Source organism: Carettochelys insculpta, chromosome 9 (genome assembly GCF_033958435.1).
Source record: "Carettochelys insculpta isolate YL-2023 chromosome 9, ASM3395843v1, whole genome shotgun sequence".
Taxonomy (NCBI): Eukaryota; Metazoa; Chordata; order Testudines; family Carettochelyidae; genus Carettochelys; species Carettochelys insculpta.
In genome coordinates, this window is record NC_134145.1 from 17,073,427 (window position 1) to 17,099,708 (window position 26,282).

Consider the following 26,282-nt stretch of genomic DNA (forward strand, 5'->3'; position numbering starts at 1 on the left):
TAAACAGCACAAGATCCACAGAGCCGACAACTGGTTGCCGACCCTGTGCATGCAGCATGGATCCCCAGCTGCAGCAGCAGCAGCCAGAAGCCCTGGGCTAAGGGCTGCTGCACACAGTGACCATAGAGCCCGGCAGGGGCTGGACGAGAGCGTCTCTCAACTCCTCAGCTGATGGCCGCCATGGCGGACCCCGCTATTTCGATGTTGCAGGACGTGGATTGGCTACACGTGCCCTACTTCGACATTCAACGTCGAAGTAGGGGCTATTCCCATCTCCTCATGAGAATAGCGACTTCGATGTCTCGCCGCCTTCTGTTGATTTCAACTTCGAAATAGCGCTCGCCATGTCTAGATGTGGCCAGCACTATTTCGAAGTTGGTACGGCTACTTCGAAGTAGCCGGCAGGTGTAGAGGCAGCTATGCTTTCTAACAGTAGTGTACGAACCTATGCCATGACTTTTTTCGAGATAACAGCTGTGTAAGTGTCAACAAGAGACTGCTGTGTTGTGAGCTAACCTGCTGTAGATTCCTACATGTAATGTACTGTAGATGCCCGGTACTACAATGTCTTTCATGATCATACTACTTCCTTCACAGTCCCAGACCCTGGATTTCTATAGTAAAAACAAGCACAAAAATACTTTTCAAAGAAAATTTCCACAAATTTTTAGGCTGCTGATAGGCTCCTCAGAAAGAAGGGCACAGACCTATTTTCCCCTTTGCTGGCCACTTTTAATTAAGTGCTATCACAAACTTAAATCTTGCTTTTTTTGTTTGTTTGTTTTTAATGGGTAATGCAAAAGTAAGGGTGAGGGTGACCTAGCTGCTTTCCACGTGCTTATTTGAGCAACACAATGTGGGCACCATCTAGTGGACACAAGGATTTTTTCACATTTGTCCGTATTTTCGTCCCCGCCGAGACACCCGCCGGCTGCAGTCACTGACTCGCGAGGGGGCGCACTGCTCCCTGAATCTGACGTGCAAAGCCCTGCTCGGGGAGACCAATGGCGGACACAGGACTTCCCATGTCTCTTTCCACGTGCCCTGCCCGGCGGGCTGCGGGAAAAACCCTGCGCATGGGACCCCAGCGCGGCGCCGGGGAGGCGAGCGCGCCCTGCGCTACCGAACACGCGCCTCGCCCTGGCTGGGGCATGACAAGACAGGCAGGGGACTGCGGCTGGGCCGTCAGATTGACGCTTCTTCCTCAAGCTCGCCCTCCACCCCGAACGGGCTGCTAGTTTGCACAGGTCGGGCGCGGGGTGGGGGGAGCTGGCTGCAATGCTCGGCTGTGACAACTCCCGGATAACAGGGCAACCATCCACCCCGCTTCAGCCTCGTTCCACCCTATGCTGCATTCCCCCTCCTTAGCCTCAGTCTTAGTTGCTCCACCCCTGAACGAGAGCCGTTAACTAAGAACGGTTTGAACCGCCTCATAAGAGTACCCAGCTCGCGCAAGACGCGGATTGGGGGATCTACTCGCGCTGCTATTGGTGGAGGCCGTGTAGTGTGGGTGGAGTTTAGAGCGCGCGTCGGGACCTACTCACTTTCTTTGGAAAGGCAGGGGTGGTGGTATGTGTTTACGATGGTTTAACCCAGCCCATAGTACCTCTCGAGGCTCCAGCCCCCGAGCCAGGCCTCTACCGCTGCACGCGCGCATCCTTGCAGGACCCCGAGGGCTGGTCTGAGGGTGCCTGAATCCAGGGGACAGAGAGTTGTGCTGCGGTTCTTAGCGCGCCCCATAATGTGGACTGGCGCGCTTGCCAGACTTTTTGTGAGGAGACGAAGATCTATTGGCTGGCACTACCCTTTCAGTCTTGAGGGTTCTGGTGGGCTTTCTGTGCTGGCGTTTGCTGGAGGAGACCATACACGCCCTGGCGCGAGGGGGTGGGTGTCGGGTCCTGGCGCTGAGGAAAACCCGCCAACTTTCCCGTTGTGGGGAGCGCGGGACAGGGGCGCCTTGTAGTTACCATAGCAACTAGGGAGGGTGGTTCGGGGAGAGCGGTGCCCCCTCCCGGCGGCACTCGGGGCCAAGCGAAGATGTAGCGGGTGAGGAGACGCGGCGGTGGCAGGGAGCCTTCCCCCAGGAGGCAGGGAGCTCACCCGGTCTCTTGCGGGTCAGGAGGGGAGCCGGCGGGAGGGCGCCCCTGCTCACTGTGGAACCGCGGGGAGTTTGGGGTTCCCCCCTCCCGCCTCAGCACGTGCTTCGGGAGCCTGTAATTGTTCCCGGGGACAAGCTGGTACGGTTATGGGGGTGGGGGTACGGGGGACTGTATGGACTAAAGGGCTTAGTCCATTCTACTTTCATTAAGTTGGTGCGCCCGGAGCCCTGCGGGGATCAGATGGCGCTAGGGAGCGGCAGCCTTCCCGCCTTTGGGCCAAACCCTCCGGCGCCGGTCCACTGCTATTTCTGCGCGGGCCTCTTCGGCACGGTAGCCCTGCAGTCTAGGGCGGGTCAGGCAGGTTCCCGTCCCTTCATTGCATGTTCTCGGCTGGAACTGACGCACGGCACCAGGAGGGGTAGCCCGTGTCTGTTGTGAGGTGGGCACGATGTTCTGCGCGAGACCGAAACGTCAGCGCAGCCCCTTCACGCTGCCTGGGGGAACTACCTGGTTTTGGTCATTGCCAAGCCCCGGCTGTCTTCCGAGTGTTGGAGGTGAAACAGCCCTTCTCACTTAGTTCCCTGAGCCACTAGGAAAGTACACGAACTTCTTTTGCCTGTCTGGCTGCATCTCCTAATAAAAGTAAACGTAAAATTATGTATTTGACAGGTGTAACTGCTGCTTGCAGCTGTCTGTTAAGGCTGATCTGATTCCACGTCCCCATTATCGTGAGTGAGGAAAAATGCCAGGTGTATTACCGACTGAGGCTACCGGGCTTTTGAGAGGTAGTCCATCAAAGAAAAACAGGCTTTCCCTGAAGCTTTTTCATAAAAAGGAGACTAAAAGAGCACTGGATTTTACAGATTCACAAGAAAATGAACAAAAGTGTTCAGACTACAGAGGCTCAGAAATGTATGTAAGAGTTACAGATTAAGATTTTCTGATTATAACCTAGTTCAGTGCTAAGCATTCTAATGAGTATTTTTATTTTATATCAGCAATAGTTTGTTTAATAATGGACAAGAAGGGAGTAAAACAATAAATGGATGCCTTACCGACTTGGCTATTGAAAAATGAACTATTATGTTTACTGCACTGCTCCAATAGAGAATAAATTTCACAAAATGGGTAAAATAGAATGTTTGAGTCTCCTTCATCTAACTGAACTGATTTTACTTGAAACCTAATTTAAGACAAAGAGAGGTGATTGAGTTTGCACTTACTGTGGATGTTAATCCAGCGTACAGGTAAGATTATGTCTTTAATTTGTGGAGAATGCAGTCAATGCACTAAACTAACACAGGATTGTTATTCAGACTTGCATACCAAATTATTTTAAAAATTGATATTCTGGCTTTAAAGAATTTGCAATCTACAAACAATTTTTAAAAATGAGATTTAAGTGAGTGTTAGTGCCTGAGGAAGGGTCTGGATTTTAAAGTCCTATTTCTAGTACTTGTACAAGCACTGGGAGTTACAGTATTAGCCTTCCTTCCATAACATTCCACCAGTGCGTCTCAGTTCCAGAATGGGCCTTCCAGTTCAATTCATTACTGGTAATGAAGAGGAGTAGATGTACGGTGGGGTGGGGGGAGAGAATTACTTAAGTGCATTAAATTACACTTGCACTGATAACTGTTTAAAACACTACATTGGTCTTATTAAACCAAAACAATGTGTTACCAGTCTAATGCTTCTAAACTAAATTTTGGTTGCTTCTCTATGTAATGGACTGAATCTTTCCCATGAACTTGTGTGTAGGAACTTCTGTGATGATACTCCCTTGGTGGTGGGAGGAAACAGTTTAGAATGGAAAGTATACAATGACATTTTTTCACTTTTTGCTACAGTAACTGTAAATGATGAATAACTCAAATATTATAGAAAAAGTTTTCAGGGTTTTTCCATATTGCTTTCAAAGACTTAAGGAAAAAAAACTGCATCACCATGTGTAACACATGGGTAGGGCCCTACCAACTCCTGGTTCATTTTGTTCAAGTTCACTCATGCAATTTTAATATTAATAAATTTGATTATTTCAGTTATTTAAATGTGAAATTTCATGGTGGTGTCATGGCAGGGGTCCTGAGCCTGTGGGGAAGGTGGAATGTGGTAAGGTTATTGTAAAGGGATGATGATAGTGCTGCCATCAGAGCAGGGCAGCTGAAGAGCAGCAGCTGCTGGCTAGAAGCCCTGCTCTGAAGGCACTGCCAGAGATGGCAGGAGCAGCAGCAGCAAGGAAGGACAATAGGCTATTGCCACCATTACTTCTGTGCTGCTGGCTTTAGAGCTGGCAGCCACTACTTTCCAGCCACTCATCTCTGAAAGCAGTGCAGAAGCAAGTGATTCCCCCTAACCTTGCAACATCCGATTCCGCCATCCCTTTTTGGATCAGGACCCCCAGTCTGAGAAACAACAGTGTCCCCTGTGAAATCTGTATAGTCATAATACACCAGGTTTCATGGAGGACGACAAATTTCAAAATCCAGGATATATTTTTTACAGCTGTGAATTTGGTAGGGCCCTCCCCATGGGTATTGCACTATTCCTAGAATATATGTGGGATTATTGCAAACCTCTTTGCATAGTTTCCTAGAAAACATTATTTCTTTTGAGTGTTTCCATCTTTGAATATAGAGCAGAGCATGAATTTCAATAACTGATTGTTTTGGTACTCATCTGACCTGTTGACATTTAGGTACATAACTCCTCTTTAAAAAATCCAGGGCCATGTGTTAATAAATGTTTTGTAAGAAGTTAATGATGTGGAGGACAAACACTTTAAAATGTCAAGGGGATATATGCTTGTCTCCTGTTTAAAACATAAAAGGCTTGCTGTCTATTACATACTCTCTTCTCTGTTTAATAGTGATCAGGTTGTTCCAGCAGCACAGCCTCCTTCACCCGTTACTTGTGAGAAAAAAGACAACATGCTGCCTTTTGTAGGCTTGAACAATCTTGGCAATACTTGTTACTTGAACAGCATTCTTCAGGTAAAATCATATTTTGGGGATTGCAAAAGATATTTGCATTGTCCTTAATCATTTTATACATGCATTTTGGACTCAAAGTTTACATACAGGGTCAAAATGGATCAGAAGCATATACTATATACTCAAGGCAGTCAGGGGTGCACATGTATATTTAGACCTACTCACTTGCAGGAGTAATTTTATAAATAGTGTTGCTTTAAAGATTTGCTCCCAAAACTGAGCATGAATTGGCCAGATTTGTTCTCTGACGACACCACTTTCCTCCTTTTGTGCCATTGTGCAAAATTAACTGACTGAGTGGAGGTAGAACTTGGTGGTGTAAATCCCTTTGTCTGCTGGTGAGGGATGCAGATTGCCCTTTAATAAAGCAGACTTCCATCCAATACTAGTAGTTGGATTGTTCTGCGGGGTGCTCTCAAGTAATTGAAACTCACAATTTTATTATTTTTGTTCACAATCTTTTTTTCACAATGTCTGAAATTTAAAGAAAAACAAATTTTAATTTCTTTTAAAACTGAAGCACATCCCTGCAATATCTATCTTTATCTTTATCTATCTGTATCTTTATATTTGTGCAGGAAACCAAAAAGATTGCTGCTTAGTCTCCTTGCTACACAAATATAAAAAGTGTAGCAAAGTGGAAAACTAAACAGCATAAGTAATGAAAAGTAAACTAAACAATTGTTTCAGTTTCAGTCATTCATATTGACTTCCTTCCCTTTAATCATTTGGGCTTTCAAGTGCCCAAGGGATTCGGTTGCTCGATTCTCTTTACGTTTTGAGTTGAACGGGGAGTTGTGCATCTGATTCCCTTAGATATTTTAAGTATTATGAGTGAGAGTTTTTAAATTTCCACCTAAGTTTTAGTTAGCAAAAGTAACTATATAAGTAGCCAAGGAATTCAAAAATAAGCTTTCTACAACAGCTGTGCATTCCTGAATATCTGTAGTTTCTGTTCTCACTATACTATAAAACTAGTTTTGAGCAGCAGAAAAAAGCTTAATTTTTGAAGGATGGTTTTATGGTTAAATTATTGGACTGAAATTTGGGAGAAGAGGTTCCCTGATCTGCAGTAGACTTCCAGTGATTGGTGCCTAACCTTTCTTCCTCAGTTCCTTACCTGTAAAGCAAAGAAAAATAATTAGAGGGAGTTTGGAAGGATAAATTCATTAGTGTTTGCAGTATTACAGTACTTACAACCTCGACTTCCTCACATGCCACTCTGAGAACCACACAAATACCTAGATGGAACTTCTTTACTCTTGTGCTTAAGTTTTTAACATTGATCCTACGTTTAACATATTGCTTCTAAATTGTACTTCACCTGTACTTGCACAGACTGGGTCATGAAAGATTCTGCATTTTGCGTGCTGTGCAACAGCCTGGGAGGTGCAGAAGCATATCTTGACCTGTGTGTACGGACTTTTAATATTGGATTTAACTTTAGTTTCATATAAAACTTTTGATCACTTTACACTTTTCTCCTTGTTTTTATACTGCTGCTGATAGGTGTTATATTTTTGCCCTGGCTTTAAAACTGGAGTGAAACACTTATTTAACATTATTTCAAAGAAAAGAGAAATGCTTAAGGATGAAGGTGAACAAAGGTCAGACAAGGTAAATTTTATATGTATTGTTTGATCTTTCTTTAGCAAGTCCAGTATAAATTAAACTGCCATATCATGGAATATGTAGGAGTGCATAGTAAAGAGCTTTCTTTAATTTCCTGTTCAAGAAATGTATCTTTATTATAGTGGAATAATTTTTTCTTCATTTGCAATTTATAAGTTTCCTTCAAAGCTGTTTCTTAAAGGTATATAAGCAGATGTATTGCTTTATAGAAAATCGAGAAGAAATCCAGTCACTGCTGTCATAGTGAGAAATATAATGTGGGATTTATTTTTTAAGTGAAAGGAAAACAAAGCAGTTCTTAGAAGAGTTGTTATTTTGGGGATAGACTATTTGATAGAATCAGGTCATCTTTCATATTCACTACCTGCAGGCAAAGAAGCAATACATTTAGGCTGTGCTTACATGGGCACAAATCTTCGAAACAGCCATATTTCGAAGATTACTAATGAGGTGCTGAATTGAATATTCAGCGGCTCATTAGCATTAGGATGCTTCCAGCCGCAGCACTTCAAAAGCACCGCTTTCAAAAGTGCGCAGCTTGGTGCGACTATACAGGGGGTCCTTTTCGAAAGGACCTGCACCTTTCGAAAAACCCTTATTCCGCTCAGTGAAGCCTCCTAATGCTAATTTGGCACTGAATATTCAATTCAGCATCTCATTGGTAATCTTTGAAATGGCCATTAGCATGGCTGTTTCAAAGGTTTGTGCCCGTGTAGACACACCTTTAATGTTTTAAGAAGCACTTCCTCCATCCCCTTAACCGACAGAAATGCTGGCAATGACTGACAAAAAAGGGATAAAGGCGGCAGGGTGAAAAAAAAACAAACCCATGAACTGTTCCGTTCAGAGGCAAAAGCTCAATTATTGTTTGTCTTTTATGATTACAGGGAGGTTGTAAAGAAGATCCTCTGGCAAGTTATGAACTAATCTGCAGTTTACACTCCTTGATTCTTTCAGTGGAACAGCTTCAGGCCAGCTTTCTATTAAATCCAGAAAAATACACAGATGAACTTGCTACTCAGCCAAGAAGGCTACTAAACACACTTAGGTATACATAATCTTAAATGACATATCAGAATTTCCATTAAAATTTGAGCTGATAATTTGTGTCTTGCAATCTTTAAAAAATTGGTGGTTGATACTCTTAATTTGATGCAGCAGTGTAGGACATGACTGTTTTTTCCACATTCCATGCAGGTGATTGTATCAATTGTGTAGCTCAGAAAAATTCTCTAGAAGCCACATAGTGAAACTGACTAAATCCTAGTGAGTTATAGTATGGGCAGTAGGGATGTTAAAAAGCAAGTTATTTGGTTACTGAGTAAATGCCAAAATTTCAGGTGTTTTCTTGGTTAGATGCTTATTGCTTAGTTGTATAACCAGATACTCTATTATATCCCTGGTGGGAAAGTGGCCAAACATAAAATTTGTGCATCTGTTTCAATTTGTGTTATCAAAGATTAGGACTAAGATTATAGGGCTTGATTCTGTAAGGTTCTGAGTACTTTGGCCCAAATCCAGCAAAGCATTTAAATACATTTGTGTCACTGGGACTATACGAATGCTTTAATTTAAGCATGTGCCTAAGTACTTTGAATCAGAACTCGAGTGCTCAGTACTGTTCAGGATTCATCCTGCAAAAGACTCAAGAGCCAGTCACAGGGCTGCAGGGCTCCCCTGCCCCTTCGGGAACTCCGCTGCTGAAGTGGAGCCAGTTGCAGGGCTGCCAGTTTCTCCGCTCCACCCCCCTGCCGAGGACCCCGTGGGGCTGCCAAACTTGCCCCCTCCCCCCTGTCGGTGACCCCACAGCTGGAGTGCAGCCAGCCACAGGGCTGCGGGTCTCTCCTCGAGATCCAGCAGCTGGAGTGGAGCCCGCTGGGGGGCTACAGGACTCACTGCCCCCTCCCAAGGGACCCCACGGGGCTGCCAGACTCACCCCCCTTACCCTGCCAGGGACCCCGGGGCTGCCCCCGCCAGCGGCTGGCTGGTATTAGCAGGGGAAGTTCGCTCATCTAGTGAACATTGGTATATATGTGTCTCCCTCGTTTTAGCGAGTACTCGTGAGTCAAGTACTTTGTTAAACGAGGGATGAGTGTAGTTCTTAAAACTGTGCTTTGCTCTTTGTTGATTGTAACATGGGCATTATTAAATAAAGGTAAATAGGTGGCATTATTTAAATAAATATGGTTATTGATCTTATGGTTGTCTATCACAAGAATGCAGTGTCTAACAAATAGAGAGGGGACATAAGGAATTTAGGACACCTGAGTTCTGTGCCAGAGTGCCTCCAAATTATGACACAAGGCCAAAGAAAAGTGAATTGATTTGACCAAACTTTTTCACCTGCAAAACGTGCAGAAACATTTATTGCACCTGGGTACTGTGAAGCTGTCTGTATTTATATATAATCTTTCATCTGAGACCATTAAAGTATTTTAACAATCAAATACTTCCTCTTTGACTCTTGTGCTTCAACCTGTCTGTTGGTTTTCTCACTGCCAGACATTTTAAAAACTGCTTAGGAGATTGTATGTTGTTGTTGTTGTAGCACAGTATCTGCCTGCATATGTTGTTCTCTAGATGTATTACTTCAAAAATATTTAATGCTTCCCTTTTTTCTTTATAGAGAACTTAATCCTATGTATGAAGGGTATCTGCAACATGATGCCCAGGAAGTATTACAGTGTATCCTAGGTAACATCCAGGAAACATGTCAGCTATTGAAGAAGGAAGAATTGAAAAATATTCCAGTGGAAGAGTCTAGTGCTCACTTGGAGGAAAGGTCTAATCAAAATACTGAAAGCAATGGCATTAACAACCCTGGGGAGGAGGATGACTGTGCAACAAGCAGTCACACTGCAGAGGAATCTGAAGACAAACTGTCCAAAGGAAATGGCAAAAGGAAAAGTGACACTGAGAGTGGGAATGCAAAGAAAAAATCTAAAGTATCCAAGGAGCAAAATATAGTAGAGGAAAATCAGAGACAGACTAGGTCAAAGAGGAAGGCAACAGCAGAGAAACTAGAAAATTATATGGATGTCATTGCTAAGTTTTCTATTGAAAATGAGAGTGCAAAGCCAACACAGAAGAAATCAAGACTTAGATTTAACTGGTTTAAGTCGTCAGGCAAACAACCCAGCATTCTGTCTAAATTCTGTAGTGTGGGAAAGTTAAAAACAAATTTGGGACCAAAGGAGCAGATGAAAGAAACAATTGACTGTGAGATCGAAGAGGCAGCTCTAAAGTGCGAAAATGGTGATACAAAAGAATATTGTGAAACTGCATCCTCCATGGAAAGTGCTGGTGAGAAAGGAATTGAAAAATCATTACAAGGTTAGTTAAAGTGTGGGCTTAATATAAGCCCAATAGGAAACTAATACATCTGGGAAGTAAGTGCTCAAATATCATAGTGAAGGAACTGTATGAGTGAATAAAAGACCAACTTTAAGATTTCAAATCTGTTTTTCCATAAATGGAAAATTTCTACACCCAGTGTAATCCTAGATATAGAAATATCTGACCTACAAATGTGTCTAGTTATAATTAAAAATATAGAGTGTGAACAGAAACTGAGGCTCAGTGTAGCAGTGCAGGGGTTGGCAATCTTTGGTACACAGTCCGTCAGAATAATCCGCTGACCAGCAATGAGACATCTTGTTTACATTGACCATCTGCAGGCACGGCTTCCCTGCAGCTTCTGGTTTGACACAGTTTGACCATCCACAGCTCCCAGTGGCTGAGAAGGGCAATGTAAACAAAACGCATTGTGGCCTGCCAGCGGATTCTCTCATGGACCATGTACCACAAATTGCTGACCCCAGTAAAAGTGCACTGTAAGGTTAAGAAAAATGCCAAATTTATATTCATGCTATCTCTTGCTAATTTATAAAGTAGAATGTTGATTATAAACTTGAAAAGTCCACAATTGTTTGTTATCCTCTCAAGTGAACCATCATGTACAGTACACCCCCAAAATGTGTGATATCGCAAGTTAAGTGCAAATTGAAGCTGCTCTGTGGCTGTCTGCCTGCCTGGCTCTCCCTCAGCCTGGCTTCCTCCAGCTGGGGGAAGCTGGGTGGGCAGCTGCAGTGGCGTGGCTTCTGGCTATCTGTCTGTCCTGCTTCCTCCAGCGATGTGCTGGTCAGTTTCCTTGCTCCTGCCAGCAGAGGGAAGCCTGGATCCAGGCTGCTGCCTGTCTCCCAGCTCCCCACACTCATAGGAGACAAGAAACTGACCAGTGCTGCTGTGCTGGTTAGTTTCCTGGCTCCTAAATTATGCGACAATTCAATGCATGCAGAGGTTGTCAAGAACACAGCCTCTGCTAAGTCAGGGGTCTACTGTATACAATCTGTTAATGATATAAATTTCATAAGAGACATTTTCAATAAAGTTTTTTTTTTCTGTTTTTTTCCAAATTATATTTTGACTAGATACTGGATTTGAGTATTCAAAAATCAAGTTTTTCAAATGCCTTATGTAGGTATTTGATGATCAAATGAAGGAGTTTGAATATCTGAAGCCGAGACCATGTCTATTGTGCTATTCTTCTTGGTATATGCACTGGTAGCTGTCTAAATGTACTTTTTTAATAAAAATTCTTAATATAAACTGTCTTATGTAACTTTTCTAGGTTCAGAGTTAGCTGTTTTTGAATTAGTGGAGAAACTGTTCCAGGGTCAGTTGGTATTGCGAACACGATGTTTGGAGTGTGAATGTTTCACTGAGAGAAGAGAAGACTTTCAGGATATCAGTGTGCCAGTACAAGAAGATGAACTTTCTAAAGCAGAGGAAAGTTCAGAAAGTAAGTAACAACAAAGGATCGTAATGTGCCTGTCTTGTTCAGACATTTATAGTTTTGTTTTGGGAGGGAGATGTGCCCTTTGTTTTCATAAAGCAATATTACTAGAAATTGCTTTTGGTCCAGGCCACGTTATCTTGTTATGATTATCTTTAGAACTGGAAACAAATGCATTGATAACATGGATGGATCCAAGAAGCATTAAAAAGTTACTTTAAATCAGGGTTGGGCAAGATGTGGGCTGCATCTGGCCTGCATGACACTTGGACATAAACTGCGGGCTGGATATAGGCCGCCTAACGCTTGGATATAGCCTACAGGCTGCATCTGGCTTGCATACTGTTTATATCCTACTTCCAAGGCAGTGGTTGGGGCTAGGAGCCGCAGGCTTTTTAAATAGCTGCAGGAACCCCAGGCGGCAGCCAGGCAGCATGGTGGCAGTTGAGGTTGGAAGCTCTTTAAATAGCCCTGTTGCTATCTCATTGCCTGGCCACCATCTGGGGTTCCTATGGCTATTTAAAAAGTCCGTGGCTTCTGTCCCTTGTGGCTGCCCCAGCAATGGTAGGGCTGGGAGCCTTGAGCCCTCTAAATAGCTGCAGGAACCCCAGGTGGCATATTAGTGGCAAGTGCCAGGAGCCCTTTAAATAGCAGCAATTTAAATGGCTCCTAGCCCCTACTGCTACTGAGCTGCCTGGCTGCTGCCTGGGGTTTCTGTGGCTATTTAAAACCCTGTGGCTCCTACCCCCCACCACTACCCCTGCAGTAGGATTGATATGAGGGCCAGATGCAGTCAGTGGGCAGGATCCAGCCTGCAGGCTATATCTTTCCTGCCCGGGCAATAGGTGGTAAGTAATTTAATTAATAAGAAAGGTGTGGCCTTGACACCTTCCCAAAACTCCTGTAGTGGCCCCCCAGCAAAAATTATTACCCACCCCCTCTCTTAAATTCACTTTCCTCATACAAGTTCTTGTACTCCTTTTATACATTTGGAATGGACTCTATCAACTTGAGCATTTTGGGTTTTTTTCCCCCCCAATGTAGTTATAAGTAATATCAGAATAAAAAGTTAAAGCTGTTTTTTTCAACTTGTTTTGTGCATCTAACTGACCTTTGTGCATGTAGTCAGTTTTATTGTTTTTTCTCATGTTTGATCTGTTTACTGATGATCTTGGGCTTACCCTTTCTCCTGTGTTGAAAAATCCTTATAAAGCAGTAGGGTAGCAGACAAACCTCATAAATAATTTGTATACTTTGTCTCTCCAGTCATATTAGTGTTTCTTATATGGTGTCCCTAAGGCTATGTAACCAGTATTCATTTATATTTATGTGAATTTTCCAAAATTGATGTGCATGTATTACCACACTAAGTTTATTTCAAAGTTATAAAAACCAATTTAAAGAACTTCCTAATTCAAGATAGTAAAGAAAAGATTAACTGCTAATGATGTAATCAGAAGAAGATTTTATTGTTCTCTGTTTGATTGGGTGGGGACAGATGAAAACATTTATCTTGAATTAACATGGACTAAAGCTAATTCACATTGGCTACACCTGCACTAGAAGCATCTGTCTACTTAAGTTACTGTAGGAAGAGATGTTCCAACAAAACTTCTTTCGATAGATGCTTCTACACGTAAAACGGATCGATTTTTTTGACTTGCTCTGTGGACAGAAGGGCCCCTGGAGCGTCTACACGTTTTTTTTGGTCGCCAGTTTGACGACAAATGCATTTTGTGTATAGATGCTCTGAGTTTTGTCGATAAAACTCTCTAATGTAGACATAGCCAGTAAGTAGTTTTTCCCCCCTTTCTTAAAGGTTTGAAAGCTACTACTGCTGTAGATGTTGCCATTGAACTTTTTATTTCCAAAAAAAATGGTTTAGAGCTGTCAGTGCAAGCCATACATAACAAGGGAAGAACATTTCGAAACTTATGTACTTTCTTAAAATGGGCCAATTTCTGCTCTTAGATACACATGCACAATTGCTAGGGAAGCCATTAGAAGTCTTATCTCAGGCTTTGAAGGCTTTTTTTTTTTTTTTTTTTTTTTTTTTTTACAATCTGAAACAAGGCAGCTATTTTTGACTCTGAGTTAATGGACATCCATGGTGTACAATACACTCCCCGTTCACCATAGTGTGGTGAAGATGGCTCATGAAAGCCACACATGTGTGGTACCCTTCTGGGCACTCTGCATGTGCACCACCACAGGGTGGGACAAACATGTGGCAGCTCTGGGCACCTGCTGTGGGCCGTTCACACGGCAGGGGCAGGGGCAGGGGCAGCTCTGGCCCTGGGTGGCTGGCATGGCTCTGGCTGCGGTGCACCTTGCTCAGCACGCTGGACTGGCTTGCTCCACATGAATAATCTGGCTGTGGGGAGGTAGCCCTTGTTGGGCCCTGGCTGCAGGCAAGGGACTTTGGTGATTTGGTGTCCAGTTGAAATTACCCACTGATCTACATCCTGGGTGGTTTCTCTCACTTTCGCACTTCTTGAAATTCAGCGAGCAGAGATTGATTTATTACTTTGGTTCTCTGTCTATTTAGTGCATCTTTAATATTCTTAACTTTAATATTAGTTCCTCTAAGTGTTAAGAATTTTTACAGCTCCATTTTAAAACTTATTGTGGAATATACTGGAAATGCAAATAACTGTATCTGTAAATGTAATGATTCTCTTTGTAGTTTCTCCAGAGCCAAAAACGGAAATGAAGACCTTAAAATGGGCAATTTCACAGTTTGCATCAGTAGAGAGGATTGTGGGAGAGGATAAATATTTCTGTGAAAACTGCCGCCATTACACAGAAGCAGAACGCAGTCTTTTATTTGATAAAATGCCTGAAGTTATAACAATTCACTTGAAGTGCTTTGCTGCCAATGGCTTAGAGTGAGTATTGTAGATAAACTGTATTAAGAAATAGTGCTGTTGAAAGAGAAACCTTGCCAAAATGATGCAGATGTTTAAATAACTGAACTTGTTTACAGACTGAATTTAACTTTAAAGAATCCCTTTTTAAAACAGAGGAACACAAATTCTAGTTTATTATTTAGCTCTTTAGTAGAGGTTACTTATGTTAGCAAACCACTAAAGAATTTTCTCGTGTTAGATTTTTACTATGTTTTGTAATATGCTTGTGGAAGCTGAGGAAAAGACTCAACATTTCATGGCAAAACTGTTTTTTTTTTGTGTTCCCAATGAAGCTTGAAATTAAGATTTTTCAAATATCTTGTTTACTTGATAATATCAACTATATCTCTAGAGCCATGGGGTAGATTAAATACTTCAGGACAACAAGTTAAAGAAGCTACTGAGCACATAAGTAGATTTTACAACTCTAGACAGAACTTTTGTCAGGGAGTGAGCAGAGAACATTTTAGAAAATATTGGAGATTAGCTTCCCAAATTCAAAATTAAGTTTCCCTTAAAAATGAGAAGTCCTGTGGCACCTTAAAGACTAAGATTTATTTGGACATAAGGTTTCATGGAGAAAGACCCATTGGCAATCCCTAATAAGTCTGTTTATAGTCATTAAGATGACATTGGATTCCTCATAGTCATTCCAAAAGTGACTCTATGTACATATATTAGCCAATATAAATGTTTGCAAAAACCCTTTGAAAACATGATTACTAGACAAAATATTGTAACACATAATCTTTTAGGCTCGTAAATAATGAATTTCTCTCAGGTGTTCCTCTGTGCTGTAGGAATCTTTAAAGCTTTCTGAATCTGAAGACATGAAAAACTGATCATAAAATACCTAATTGATGCAGTTAGAGTGGAATTCTCTGCCTTCTGCTGTACATCAGTTACCTCCTCTTCTTCAGTGGATTGAGTTATAAAGTGTTAACACTGTGTTCTTGTACATATTTCTTCATTACCATTGAAAGGCAGAAACCTATGCAAACTAATTCTAGGCATGTCCTTAGGGGTTTTTTCGTCTTTTTTTGTCTTTTTGTCCTTTTTTTTTTAAAATACTATGTCAGATTCATTGTGAGATTGAAGAGTCCATCCATTTCTGATTCTTCTGCAGGCAGTTCAGAAATAAAACAGAGTGTTCCTCTCATTTTTGATCCTAAATTTTGTTTATAACCTTAACTAACATTTAAGGCTTTCTTTAACAATTTCCAGGTTACACGGTGATTTTTCTTCCTGCCCAGCCCCTTGTGAATCTCATCTTTTTCCTGTGCTGATGACTTTCATATCCTCACTCAAAAATATTCACACTTTCATTCAGGGTAGCAATGCAATTTTGAACTGAATCCTGTCTCTTTAAAGTTTCCCCCATTTTGCCTTTGAATCATCTTTAATGTTTTCTGCAAAGATATTTTCAACCCAGGTGCAAGGAAGTAAGAGCAGAAAAATCAAACTTTATACTAGAGTCATAAATGCAGCTGAAAGTGTCTGGATCGTTTATTTCAAGGTTCCAGTTTTTTTGGTTTCAATGTTTTTACATGGGATATCCATACTATATCTAAATCACTAGACTGGGAGGAGGAAAAGACACCCACAAAACAAACAAGAAGTGCCAAACACAGTGAGCCAAAATGCTATCTCAGGTCACAACCTCACCATTTCCTTTAGGCTGTGTCTACATAGGCACGTATCTTTGAAATAGCCATATTTTGAAGATTACTAATGAGGCGCTGAATTGAATATTCAGCACCTCATTAGCATTAGGATGCTTCTGGCTGCAGCGCGCTTTTGAAAGCGCGCGGCTGCACGGGGGTCCTTTTCGAAAATTCAATTGAGCACCTCAGTAATCTTCGAAATGGCCATTAGCATGGCCATTTCGAATATTTGTGCCCGTGTAGATGCACTCTTAGTGAACAAAGCTTCAGATAAGTACTTATTAGATGCTTCTCCAGAGATATTCTAAGAATTCCCTGTAACAAGGTGAAGAACATAAGCTGTCATAAAAAAGAATCTGTAATTTCGGGATCATTGCAAAATACTTCACCCAAATAGATCACCAGTCTATTCAGTTATCAAATGGTTGAGATTTTTTACATAGTTCACAAAAACAGAAAATCTTTCAAAAGTATTGCTTAAGACAACTTCGGGGGGGGGGCACGGAATATGCTGGTTTTTGATGTTTTGATATATAAGTATTTGAAAGCATTACAGCATGTGAGCCTGATGGGTTTACATGAGAGAAAATTCAGCTTCTTTGTAAAATGTAAGGAAAAAATAGGATAAAGAGTAAAATATGAGTGAGTGAGAGAAGGGATTTTTTTAATCCCAGTTTAAAATTTAGTTTTATTGTTGATATCTAGTTAGTGCCAATAACTTGAGTAACATTTTTGGAGACAGGAAATCTTTATTAAAAATTCAGCTTCACTCCTCCACTTAAGCTGTGTGTTAATACATATTCTTTGAGTCCCCCAATAATTTTTCTAATGATAATGGGGAAGACTGGAATTGACACTTCTGCTTGTTTTATAAAACTTAGAAATAATAGCAAAGCTTTTTTGTTTTTAAATCCAGGCTTTTTTAAAAAGTGTCTGCACGCTGGAGTAGCAGAAAAAGGCTAGAAGTCTAACCATTATTTGCCTATTACATAAGGAAGACTATGAAATGATGCAATAATCTAACTTTACCTTTTTTCTTACAAAGGTTTGATTGTTATGGTGGACTGTCAAAAATAAATACTCCCTTGCTGACCCCTCTTAAATTGTCATTAGAAGAATGGAGCACAAAGCCTACTAATGATACCTATGGATTATTTGCAGTAGTAATGCACAGTGGCATTACAATTAGCAGTGGACACTATACAGCCTCTGTCAAAATTACAGATTTTAATAGTCTAGATTTAGACAAGTGCAATTTCATCAGTCACCAGATGTATGAAGTGATTAAGCCAGAGCCGCTGAATGAGGATGAAGCAAGAGCTGTTGCTGAAGATTATGATGATGGTGAAGTCTCTTTTAGAATCAATGGAAATGCACAGTCAAGTAAAACTTTGAACAAAAAGAACATGGAAGCTGTTGGACTTCTTGGAGGACAAAAAAGTAAGTCTGACTGTGACCTATACAACAACAAAGCAGCTAACCCTGATAAGGTTAGTGTTAATACACTAACTGAAAATAGAGATGTTGAGTCTACCAGTACTAATGGGATCTCGACATTTGATAAAAGTACTGAAAATGGTGATCAAAGTGGTATAGCTTTCAATGGACTGGAAAACAAAGCTTTGTATATATTACAAAGCTTGAAAGAGTATGAGGGAAAGTGGTTGCTTTTTGATGATTCTGAAGTGAAGGTTACAGAGGAAAAGGATTTTCTGAACTCTCTCTCCCCTACATCATCATCTACTTCAACTCCTTACCTTTTGTTTTATAAGAAAATTGTAGAGTGATATTGTATCTTGTAAATATTACAGATCTGCATACTTGTTGATAGATGTCATTTGCATCAAGATTACCTTGGTGTTACAGCTATTTGTTTTTTGAAGCTACTGGATGAGATTATAATAGATTTTTCAATTCTGTGTAAATAGCACAATTTCAATGAAGAAACCATGTCATAGACTTTTTTTTTTTAACTCCTACAACGTCTGTGGTGCAGACTAGTGACGTCACCTGGAAATACAAATATACAATAGGTGTTTTTCAAGTAACTAGTTCTATCCCACCTGCCTCTTTTATTATTAGCTTTTTTAAAATAAAGTTATTTGTAGCCACATTCTGGAGTAAATCTATATTTAACCTCTGAGTTTTACTAGTTATGTATTTTTGTAACACTGGAAGCAATATTTCATATAGTCTTTAGGGAATCAGTACAGGGCACAGAGTTCAGCTATAGCTTATTGATGACCTCCTCCTCCTTTCCTCCCACAATATCTCTGCTATGGTGTTTAAAGCACAAAAATAAACTGAGTCGTATTAACTCATTTAGTACATTGGAAGGAATGGTACAGCATCTTAAAATTGAACTTAATAGTGCATGTGAGACATACTAAGAGTGTTTGTTGCAAGTAATGACTGATTCCTGCTCATACAGGTTTGAATGAGCTAACCTGCATCTGTTTTGCATAGATGTTAAGTGGACAAAGTGTAAATATGTGTGATATTGTAGGTATACCAGATGTATTTGTGGGAGAAAGAAAGCAATGTATGCAGTGTAATAAAATATTTTGTACTTTAAAAGCCCTCTAAATTGCATGGATTATAAATTCACATGTTCTCTTACTACCTTAAGACTAATTTGTATTGCCAACTCATTGAAATTAAAGCATTTGGCTTGATGCTGTGTTAGAGAGGCAGTGTCTACACGCATGTGCACACTCACCAATCAGTATGAAATAAAGGTAAAATCACGTGCATTAATTTGTCTGAAATGAATAGATCAGATCATGCGTTTGGAGGGACAGAAATGCCTGAGAAACAGCTCAGTTGGTATGGGACAGTACAGCACAAACACATCCTACTTCTTTGAGCTTTTCTCAAGGGAGAATGTTAACAATTGTTTAGTTTTGGTTTCTGAAACACTATAACTATACTGGACAAAATTTAAGACCTTATGTGAACAGTATTTCTGATCCATCTCTTCATTAAGTCTTAAGGCCTATAGTAATTCATATGCTAAACTGCCACTGTCTTTTTTTTTTCCTTTTGCCTAATTCTATTCAAGCTTTTTAATGCAAATTCAAAGGCAAAGATTATTTTGAATAAGTGCCAGAAGTCATTTAGGTCTGTGGAGTCCAGTAGGTGGTGTGGCAAAGCGGAGGGGCCTCCTCTTGCTCTGCGCACACAACCCACCCACTTGGTAGGACAAGCATTTGGCGGCAGCATCTCCCACAGGGCATGGGGATTCCAGAGTGGTGGCGGCTCTGGTGAGTTGCTGGCAGTTGGGTGGGGGGAGCTGTGGCAATCCTGAAATTCCTATTGGACTCCACTGATTTAAGGTAAGATCGTGCTGCTGTTTCATGTATAGTACCTTAACTGCCTCCCTGAATAGTCACACTTCTTTTAGTAGTCGACCCATAATCTGTGGTTTTTAAGTGAGGCAACAGGAAAACCATGTAACTGATATCATATAGTATGCATGCTCTACTTTATGTCTTCAGAACATGCTTGTCACAGTCATGGGGGGGGCCAGGTGACTCTCACATTTCTACTTTTAGTAAGGTTAATATGAATATGGGTAGAAGGTTAAAAGGCATTGTTAAACCAGATGAGTTCAATAAGCACACATCATTTAGGCCATTTCTACACAGGGCACTTCCTTCAGAAGTGGCATGCTAATACATGGAGCAAAAGATGCTAATGAGGCACAGATGCAAATTCCCCACATCTCATTAGCATAATGTCACGTGATTTGGAGTCCAGTTCTTCCAGACTCCAAAACACCGTGTAGAAGCGTGGCCCCAAAGGAAGTGGCCTGTGTAGAAATGGCCTTAATGTGTGAAACTTTCAGAAACACAAGTTTACCTATATTTTCATACTGTACTTCTCACTGTAGGTGTAAATGCACACCCTAAAGGAAAGACAGTGCACATCATGATTCTTCTTTTGCCAATACATTGGTGGTTAGTTTCCACCACACAAACGTAATGGGTGTAAAAGGCTTCATATAAATACTATTCTGTTTTTACTGGTGCTTAGCTAGGAATCAACAAGTTCATCAGAGATACTTCTGTTGCTGAGGCCAGCTGTGGGTTTAATGAGACATACATCCCATTATGGCTGACTAACCTTTAGAATTTAAGTGAATGTTGCTCTCTGTAGAAACATCCTTGCAGGTACCAGCTAAAATTCAGTCTTGTGGCTCTGGGCAGAAATGGATTATTTGTTCCTAGATTAAAGGATTTACAGGCTACTGTAGTGGAAGGATTTAAACAAAGACTTTTCTAGCCTGTAACCATCTGTGGCCTGGCATTTTACAACGCTGAGGAAAGAGCACAGTCTATATATTTTTACATCATAGGCTTATGGCTACTGATTAAAAAGTCAAATGGTACTATCACTGACAAATGTTGAGGGGAGGAGGGAGTCATTAATCTATTAGCAAAAACCAGGACATGAGCCTCAGCCCTTACCATTCAAACAGGGAATGACCTGTATTACTTGAAGTACACTTAAGTCCTTTCCTGATTAAATCTAGGCTGAAAACCATATTCCTATCAAACAGTTCATTATGGCTATGTCTACACTAGCCAAAAATTTTGAAATGTCCATGCAAATGGCCATTTCGAAGTTTACTAATGAAGTGCTGAAATACATGTTCAGTGCCTCATTAGCATGCGGGCAGCTGTGGCACTTTGAAATTGCCGCTGTGCGGCTCGTCCAGACGGGGCTCCTTTTCGAAACAACCCCGCCTACTTCGAAGTCCTCTTATTCCTATGAGCAGATGGGAATAAGGGGGCTTCGAAGTAGCCGGGGTCCTTTCGAGAAGTAGCCCCATCTGGACGAGCCGTGACAATTTCGAAGTGCTGCAGCTGCCTGCATGCTAATGAAGCGCTGAACATGTATTTCAGCGCTTCATTAGTAAACTTCATGGCCATTTTGAAGTTTTTGGCTAGTGTAGACACGGCCTATGACTCTAGCAAAAGAGAGGTCATATTTTCCAGTCTGCTCTTAAAAGAATGATATATAATTTAGGTCTGTTTTTCATAAGTGAGTGACAGAAATGTTATGGGAAAATGATGCATGGAACTTTTGCCGTAAAGAATAATAGTGTGGAAATGTTCCCATTTTATGCATGTTTAAAGTTATCTTTGTTTAAGGAACTAAAACTAAAAGTTGGCCTATGTCTCAGAAAAGGTGATAAAACTTAAATGAAACTTCTCAAACAAATATTCTGCAAGGTGGGGAGAGCTGTTGCAAACCTATGCCCCTAATACAATTTAAACATAGCTCAGTAATTCAAGGCATGCAGGATAAAAAATATATTAATAAACATGCTTCAGCCTTGTAGTGATGTAGTGTTGCTGAGGAACACATTTAAAGGTGGTTGCGTAAATGTACTTATGTGAGTCTAAGCTATTTATTATTCGAATAAAAGCCCATAATGATTTTCCCGAAAGTTAATCTGCTTCTGCATATCTCTTGATGTCTTCTTTATTCACCATAGGTATCAGCAAATGACTGAATTATTTAGTCTAAAACAAGATGTGTCCAATAGTTCTGAAACCCAATCTGAGTATAATCTGACCCTGCAAAACTGGCACAATCCAAAAAGCCCCTACATATAAAACAGCCCACCAAACCTTGTGCAGGGCTTGCTCCGTTTCAGCCTGCAAATGAAAATATGTTTTTCAAAGCTTTGGCCCATAAAGGAATTACAGCTCTTGAATGCCTGTTTCCTCTTAATGGATATCCTTCAATCAACTGCAACAACAACAGCATACTGAAACACCTTTACACTGAGCAAAGACTACAGTATAACATATGTTAGATACAGCTAGCTCTCTTCTATAGTTTCCTGTGAAAGCCATAGAGAAACAGATTTCAATCAAGCATTTGATGTTGAATACCATGTATTAAAAATATCCTCTGGTACAAGCTCAGAACTAAGAATGGGTACAGAGTGATCAGATGGTGACTCACCTCAAGTCATTTCTACTGTTCTGAAATGTCAATAGTTGAACAAATACACTCAAATTGCTCAGACTGTTTCTTTGCAATTGAAAACAAAATAGGTCAAACTAGTATTTAACTTTAGAAATTGCTACATAATGTAACACCATCACAATTTTTACATTAATCATCTGTGTGTATGTGATAAATATAAAAACTGTCTGAATCTGAGACAAGTTCTTTAGAGTTACATTAAGTTGGGGTCCTGGCTTTAAACCTATTGTATGTAGTTTATGTCTTTTCACTGATTACAGTTAGTTTAAAAATGGACAATGTTCCTTCAGGTGTGAAAGGATAACACAGAACATTATATGTAATGAGTTACTTAAATTATTTTCATGCTATTATCCTTTCTTTCTTGATTCTTAAATATCCGTTCTAGGGGGGGGGAGCTACAGTAACCTTTATCTTAAAAGTTGCCTTCTTCTTGCCCTTATAAAAGATTTCTTTTACAACAGTTCTTGAACCTTTATTTTTTGCTGCAGGACTTTGAAATGAGTTTAGAGAAAACCCTTTAGGCTAGGGAAATGCATTTTCTTTGGCTGCTGAATCATTACTATAAACTATAAATCATTACTGCTATAACATTACTTGGGTCCTTCAGAAAAATTTTGGCTGCCGAAGTCGTCATCTAAAGCAAGAGTACTCAAACTTCTGACAACAAAAATGACTACATAACCCAAGGAGGGAGGGGAACTGAAGCCTATGCCCCCTTCCATCCCAAGCGGGAGCTGAAAGCCCAAGGGTATTAGCCTTAGGCAGGTAGCCTGTAATCTAAGCCCCACCAACTACGTCCTGAGTTTTTGCTGCAGCCTTAGGGGCTTTGGCTTTGGCCCTGAGTCCCAGCATCTCTAAGCTGTGGTGACCTCCTTAAAATGGGGTTGCACAATATACACTGGGGTCTGAACCACAGTTTGAGAGTGGCTGTTATAAAGAGAAATGTGCTGCTGTTCAGTTTTTACTTTAAGAAAAATATAAAGGCAAAGCAAAGTATATTCAAGAAAATGATGTTAAAAGATAATTATTTCTATTTCAAAATCAAGCACAAAAATTAGGGAGACAAGATTTATAATTAGACATGTAAACTTAATTGTGCCCCCTTGTGCAGTTGCATTATGACACAGTCTTTAGTTACACCATCAAATACCATTATTTTTAGAGGTCCTCTATCTGCGTACGTTGGTTGGAAACAAAGGGACAGAATTAAGGTTGCATAGGAAACCATAAATCTGTGGTTTCCTAATGGTCAAGTGCTTGACTAGCACTTTACGTAACTTTCTTTAAAATGTAGTTTTCTTGTCTGTAAGAAAATGTAAACTGTATTTTCTACTAAGCACCAATGGCAATTATATATGCATTTATGTAAGTTAAATTATGCATATTTCATTTTTTCCACCACCTGTTTTTATAGAAAATTATACTAAAAAGAGATGACACTAAAAAGTAGTGTTACCTCAAGTACACTGCAAAGACTCAACTATCCACATGTGGGGATTACTGTGCTTTACCTACGTTTCCTGGTTTAAAACCATTTTACTTTACCAGTACAGAACAAACAGGTTAGAGTAAGTGGTAATACATTCCTATATACAGCAAAAAAAAAAAAAAAATTATCTGAGGAGAATATGTAAAGTTATTTTCCTTGCAGCAGTCTCCATGGAAGATGTAAAAACAAGTGAGCAATGGCAGGTCAGTGCACTCATTTAAGAAGTGTTGTCTTAAATAAGACTTACCTTTCTTTTTAGCTTTTTCATCAAGGGTGATGAGCTCGAAGTTCAACACACAGTAGATTTAAGTGTAAACATTCACATATTTAATAGTACCATTGAAATAACCAGCACTACATTAAAAACTGTTCAAAATGCATCTGCAAATGATCTTAATATAAATTAAATACATGAACTAAAAAGAAAATAAATTTAACATTAGGTAATGCTATAAATAATGGTAAATGCATTTAGTGTACCTTTGAGTCATAAAAATGCCTTAAAAACAGGTAAGTTTACAGCGATCACCAGTAATCTGCATACCACAGCCATGATTTTTTTTTAAACATCAATAAGTCTACATTTGACAATTCAGAATAATTTTTGGCCACTTAACACGTCAATGTAAGTAAAATATGTGTCTGGATGGTGTCCAGGATGAAGTCCAAGTTTTGTTTCTCAATAAAATGTCTTTGATTCCCACTGTTGTTACAATGGCTCACTCTTTTCAATACCTTAAAATTAAGTGCTTTTTTGGAAAACTTGTTTAGATGTCCATTTTGCGAAGGCTCATTCGGCTGAAGGAGTCTCTGAGGGATTGAAAGAAAAAAGCAGTATGATAAGCTCACATTTTCCACTATGAATTTAAGAGTCCATGCCCTCTACTAAGATGAACAGTACTTTCCCGCACGTGATTTCTGTGTCTGCTGTACAAACTGACTTGAATTTTTAAAAGCTAGCTAGCTCATCTGAGTTTGCTTTTTGAGAACATTTGTGAGACTGTGTTTCAATGACATTAATCTTCATGAATGATGAAATTCACAGGGACAGCAGATGGCCTATGCACCTCTTAAATCCTATGGGAAATTCTGCTCACAAAATACACTGCTACTTCCAAGTGCAAAAACCAATCTAAAATTCACGTGCATGAGTATTTGTGGCAGAAGTGCTTGTGAGCTAATTCAGCCAGGGAATAGAGCAGAAACAAACCTATGTGACTTACCTGAACAATCAACAAACCACAAATAAGGAAAACTCAGAGAATGGTTCATTATAGGGCCACAGAATTGAGAACAAGTCATATAATTTTGAAAAATGATGAAGCTAGAGGGAATAACTCAGTGGTTAGAGTATTGGCCTTGTAAACCCAGGGTTATGAGCTCAATCCTTGAGGAGGCCTTTCAAAGGTCTGGGGCAGGTTAAATTAAAAAAATAATTTGTCAGGGATGGTGAAAGGTCCTGCTGTTAGTGCAGGAGACTGGACTCAATGACCTCTCAAGGTCCCTTTGAGTTCCATGATATGGAGGGAAACGGGCATCAGTTAAGGGGAAAATACAGTCTGTCAGTTGTGGTTTTGTTGCTGAAGTCAAGTAGCTTTTGCACAGAGCTATGTAAAATTTGTTTTTTCCTTGTTACTTTCTACTGCCGAACAAAACGACACAAACAGGAAACTTGAGAATATGGGCTATAGTCTTCTGAAGTATTGCATGAAGCAAAGAGTTGTCTGAGACACTGTACATAAATAGAACAGTAATATGTGCATACAGTGAAAAGAACTGTAGCTGGTCTATGACTTGTGTTTAATTGGTTAGGCTTCTTTTTCTATTCTTCAGTGATGCATATTTTAAAAAAAGCACAGACTTGTTAGACATTAGGGCTACGTCTACACGTGCCCCAAACTTCGAAATGGCCACGCAAATGGCCATTTCGAAGTTTACTAATGAAGCACTGAAATGCATATTCAGCGCTTCATTAGCACGCGGGCGGCAGCGGCGCTTCGAAATTGACGCAGCTTGCCGCCACGCATCTCGTCTAGACGGGGCTTCTTTTCGAAAGGACCCTGCCTACTTCGAAGTCCCCTTCAGTGCTTCATTAGTAAACTTCGAAATGGCCATTTGCGTGGCCATTTCAAAGTTTGGGGCATGTGTAGACACGGCCTAGGACATATTAATGCAAGTCCTTAGCAGAATTTTGTGCTATTTCACCCTAACTTGTTACTGGATCATGGCAGGAATTGATGTCATTAGTACTGTCCCTGTCCTAAGCCAGAGAAAACATAAGCATGGCAATTAGGTATAAAAGAGATGGCTAATTTCAAGAATTTTAAAGCATGTCACTTCTTCAATAAGCAAAGGATGTGGAACAGGAGACACTTTGCTACTGTCATGTTTTCAGGATCGTAGATTGAGGCCTGTTGTTCCAAGGGGCTGTTGTAATTTTGGATGAGTGCGTTCTACCCTAATTCCATTGCAAGAACTTAAGAAAACTGCATGTAAAGTCAGGCCTATATGCAGGAATTTGTGGGTCTGTGTGCTTTTTTTTTTTTCTCTCTAAATGTGGACCACCACCAGCTCTTCAAACAGTAGGTTCTACCCTTCTCTCCCCACATTGGATCTCCAACTGGCCCTGCCCTACTCCACCACCTCACTCACCACTCAGCCCAAGGACCTCCAGCCTTCACTCAAATTGACACCC

At 40.5% G+C, this 26,282-nt stretch overlaps 2 protein-coding genes across 10 annotated transcripts in view; one reads left to right on the plus strand and one right to left on the minus strand.

Annotated features, from left to right (window-relative positions):
• The first annotated feature begins 1,787 nt into the window (after positions 1–1,787).
• Positions 1,788–20,864, plus strand: USP1 (ubiquitin specific peptidase 1). Of its 3 annotated transcripts, none has more exons than XM_075003309.1 (9): positions 1,788–1,884; positions 2,769–3,011; positions 4,969–5,092; positions 6,602–6,709; positions 7,612–7,772; positions 9,351–10,057; positions 11,355–11,525; positions 14,206–14,407; positions 17,138–20,864. In XM_075003309.1, exons 2-9 carry the CDS (start codon positions 2,842–2,844, stop codon positions 17,877–17,879), a joined length of 2,385 nt encoding a protein of 794 aa, XP_074859410.1. In that variant the 5' UTR covers positions 1,788–1,884; positions 2,769–2,841; the 3' UTR covers positions 17,880–20,864. The 3 variants fall into 3 exon arrangements, with proteins under 3 accessions (XP_074859410.1, XP_074859409.1, XP_074859411.1); XM_075003308.1 differs by lacking the exon at positions 1,788–1,884 and adding an exon at positions 1,912–2,046; XM_075003310.1 differs by lacking the exons at positions 1,788–1,884; positions 2,769–3,011 and adding an exon at positions 3,202–3,346.
• Positions 20,865–23,534: 2,670 nt separating this feature from the next.
• The window catches only part of DOCK7 (dedicator of cytokinesis 7), a 149,410-nt gene continuing 146,662 nt past the window's right edge, over positions 23,535–26,282 (minus strand). For 3 of the 7 annotated variants that reach the window (XM_075002185.1, XM_075002184.1, XM_075002182.1), the window contains one exon: positions 23,536–24,397. In XM_075002185.1, the coding sequence (XP_074858286.1) occupies positions 24,355–24,397 (43 nt within the window). In that variant the 3' untranslated portion in view covers positions 23,536–24,354. Of the gene's footprint in view, positions 24,398–26,282 lie in introns of all 7 variants that reach the window. The other 4 variants (XM_075002188.1, XM_075002187.1, XM_075002186.1 and 1 more) reach the window with 2 other exon arrangements.

What these genes read in the sequence shown, in the direction of transcription:
- USP1 (XM_075003309.1), top strand. Translation starts at nt 2,842, where the DNA reads ATGCCAGGTGTATTACCGACTGAGGCTACCGGGCTTTTGAGAGGTAGT. An exon ending in GACTACAGAGGCTCAGAAAT is followed by an intron (nt 3,012 to 4,968) that starts GTATGTAAGAGT and finishes TCTGTTTAATAG; the next exon opens with TGATCAGGTTGTTCCAGCAG. An exon ending in TTTGCTGCCAATGGCTTAGA is followed by an intron (nt 14,408 to 17,137) that starts GTGAGTATTGTA and finishes TTTCTTACAAAG; the next exon opens with GTTTGATTGTTATGGTGGAC.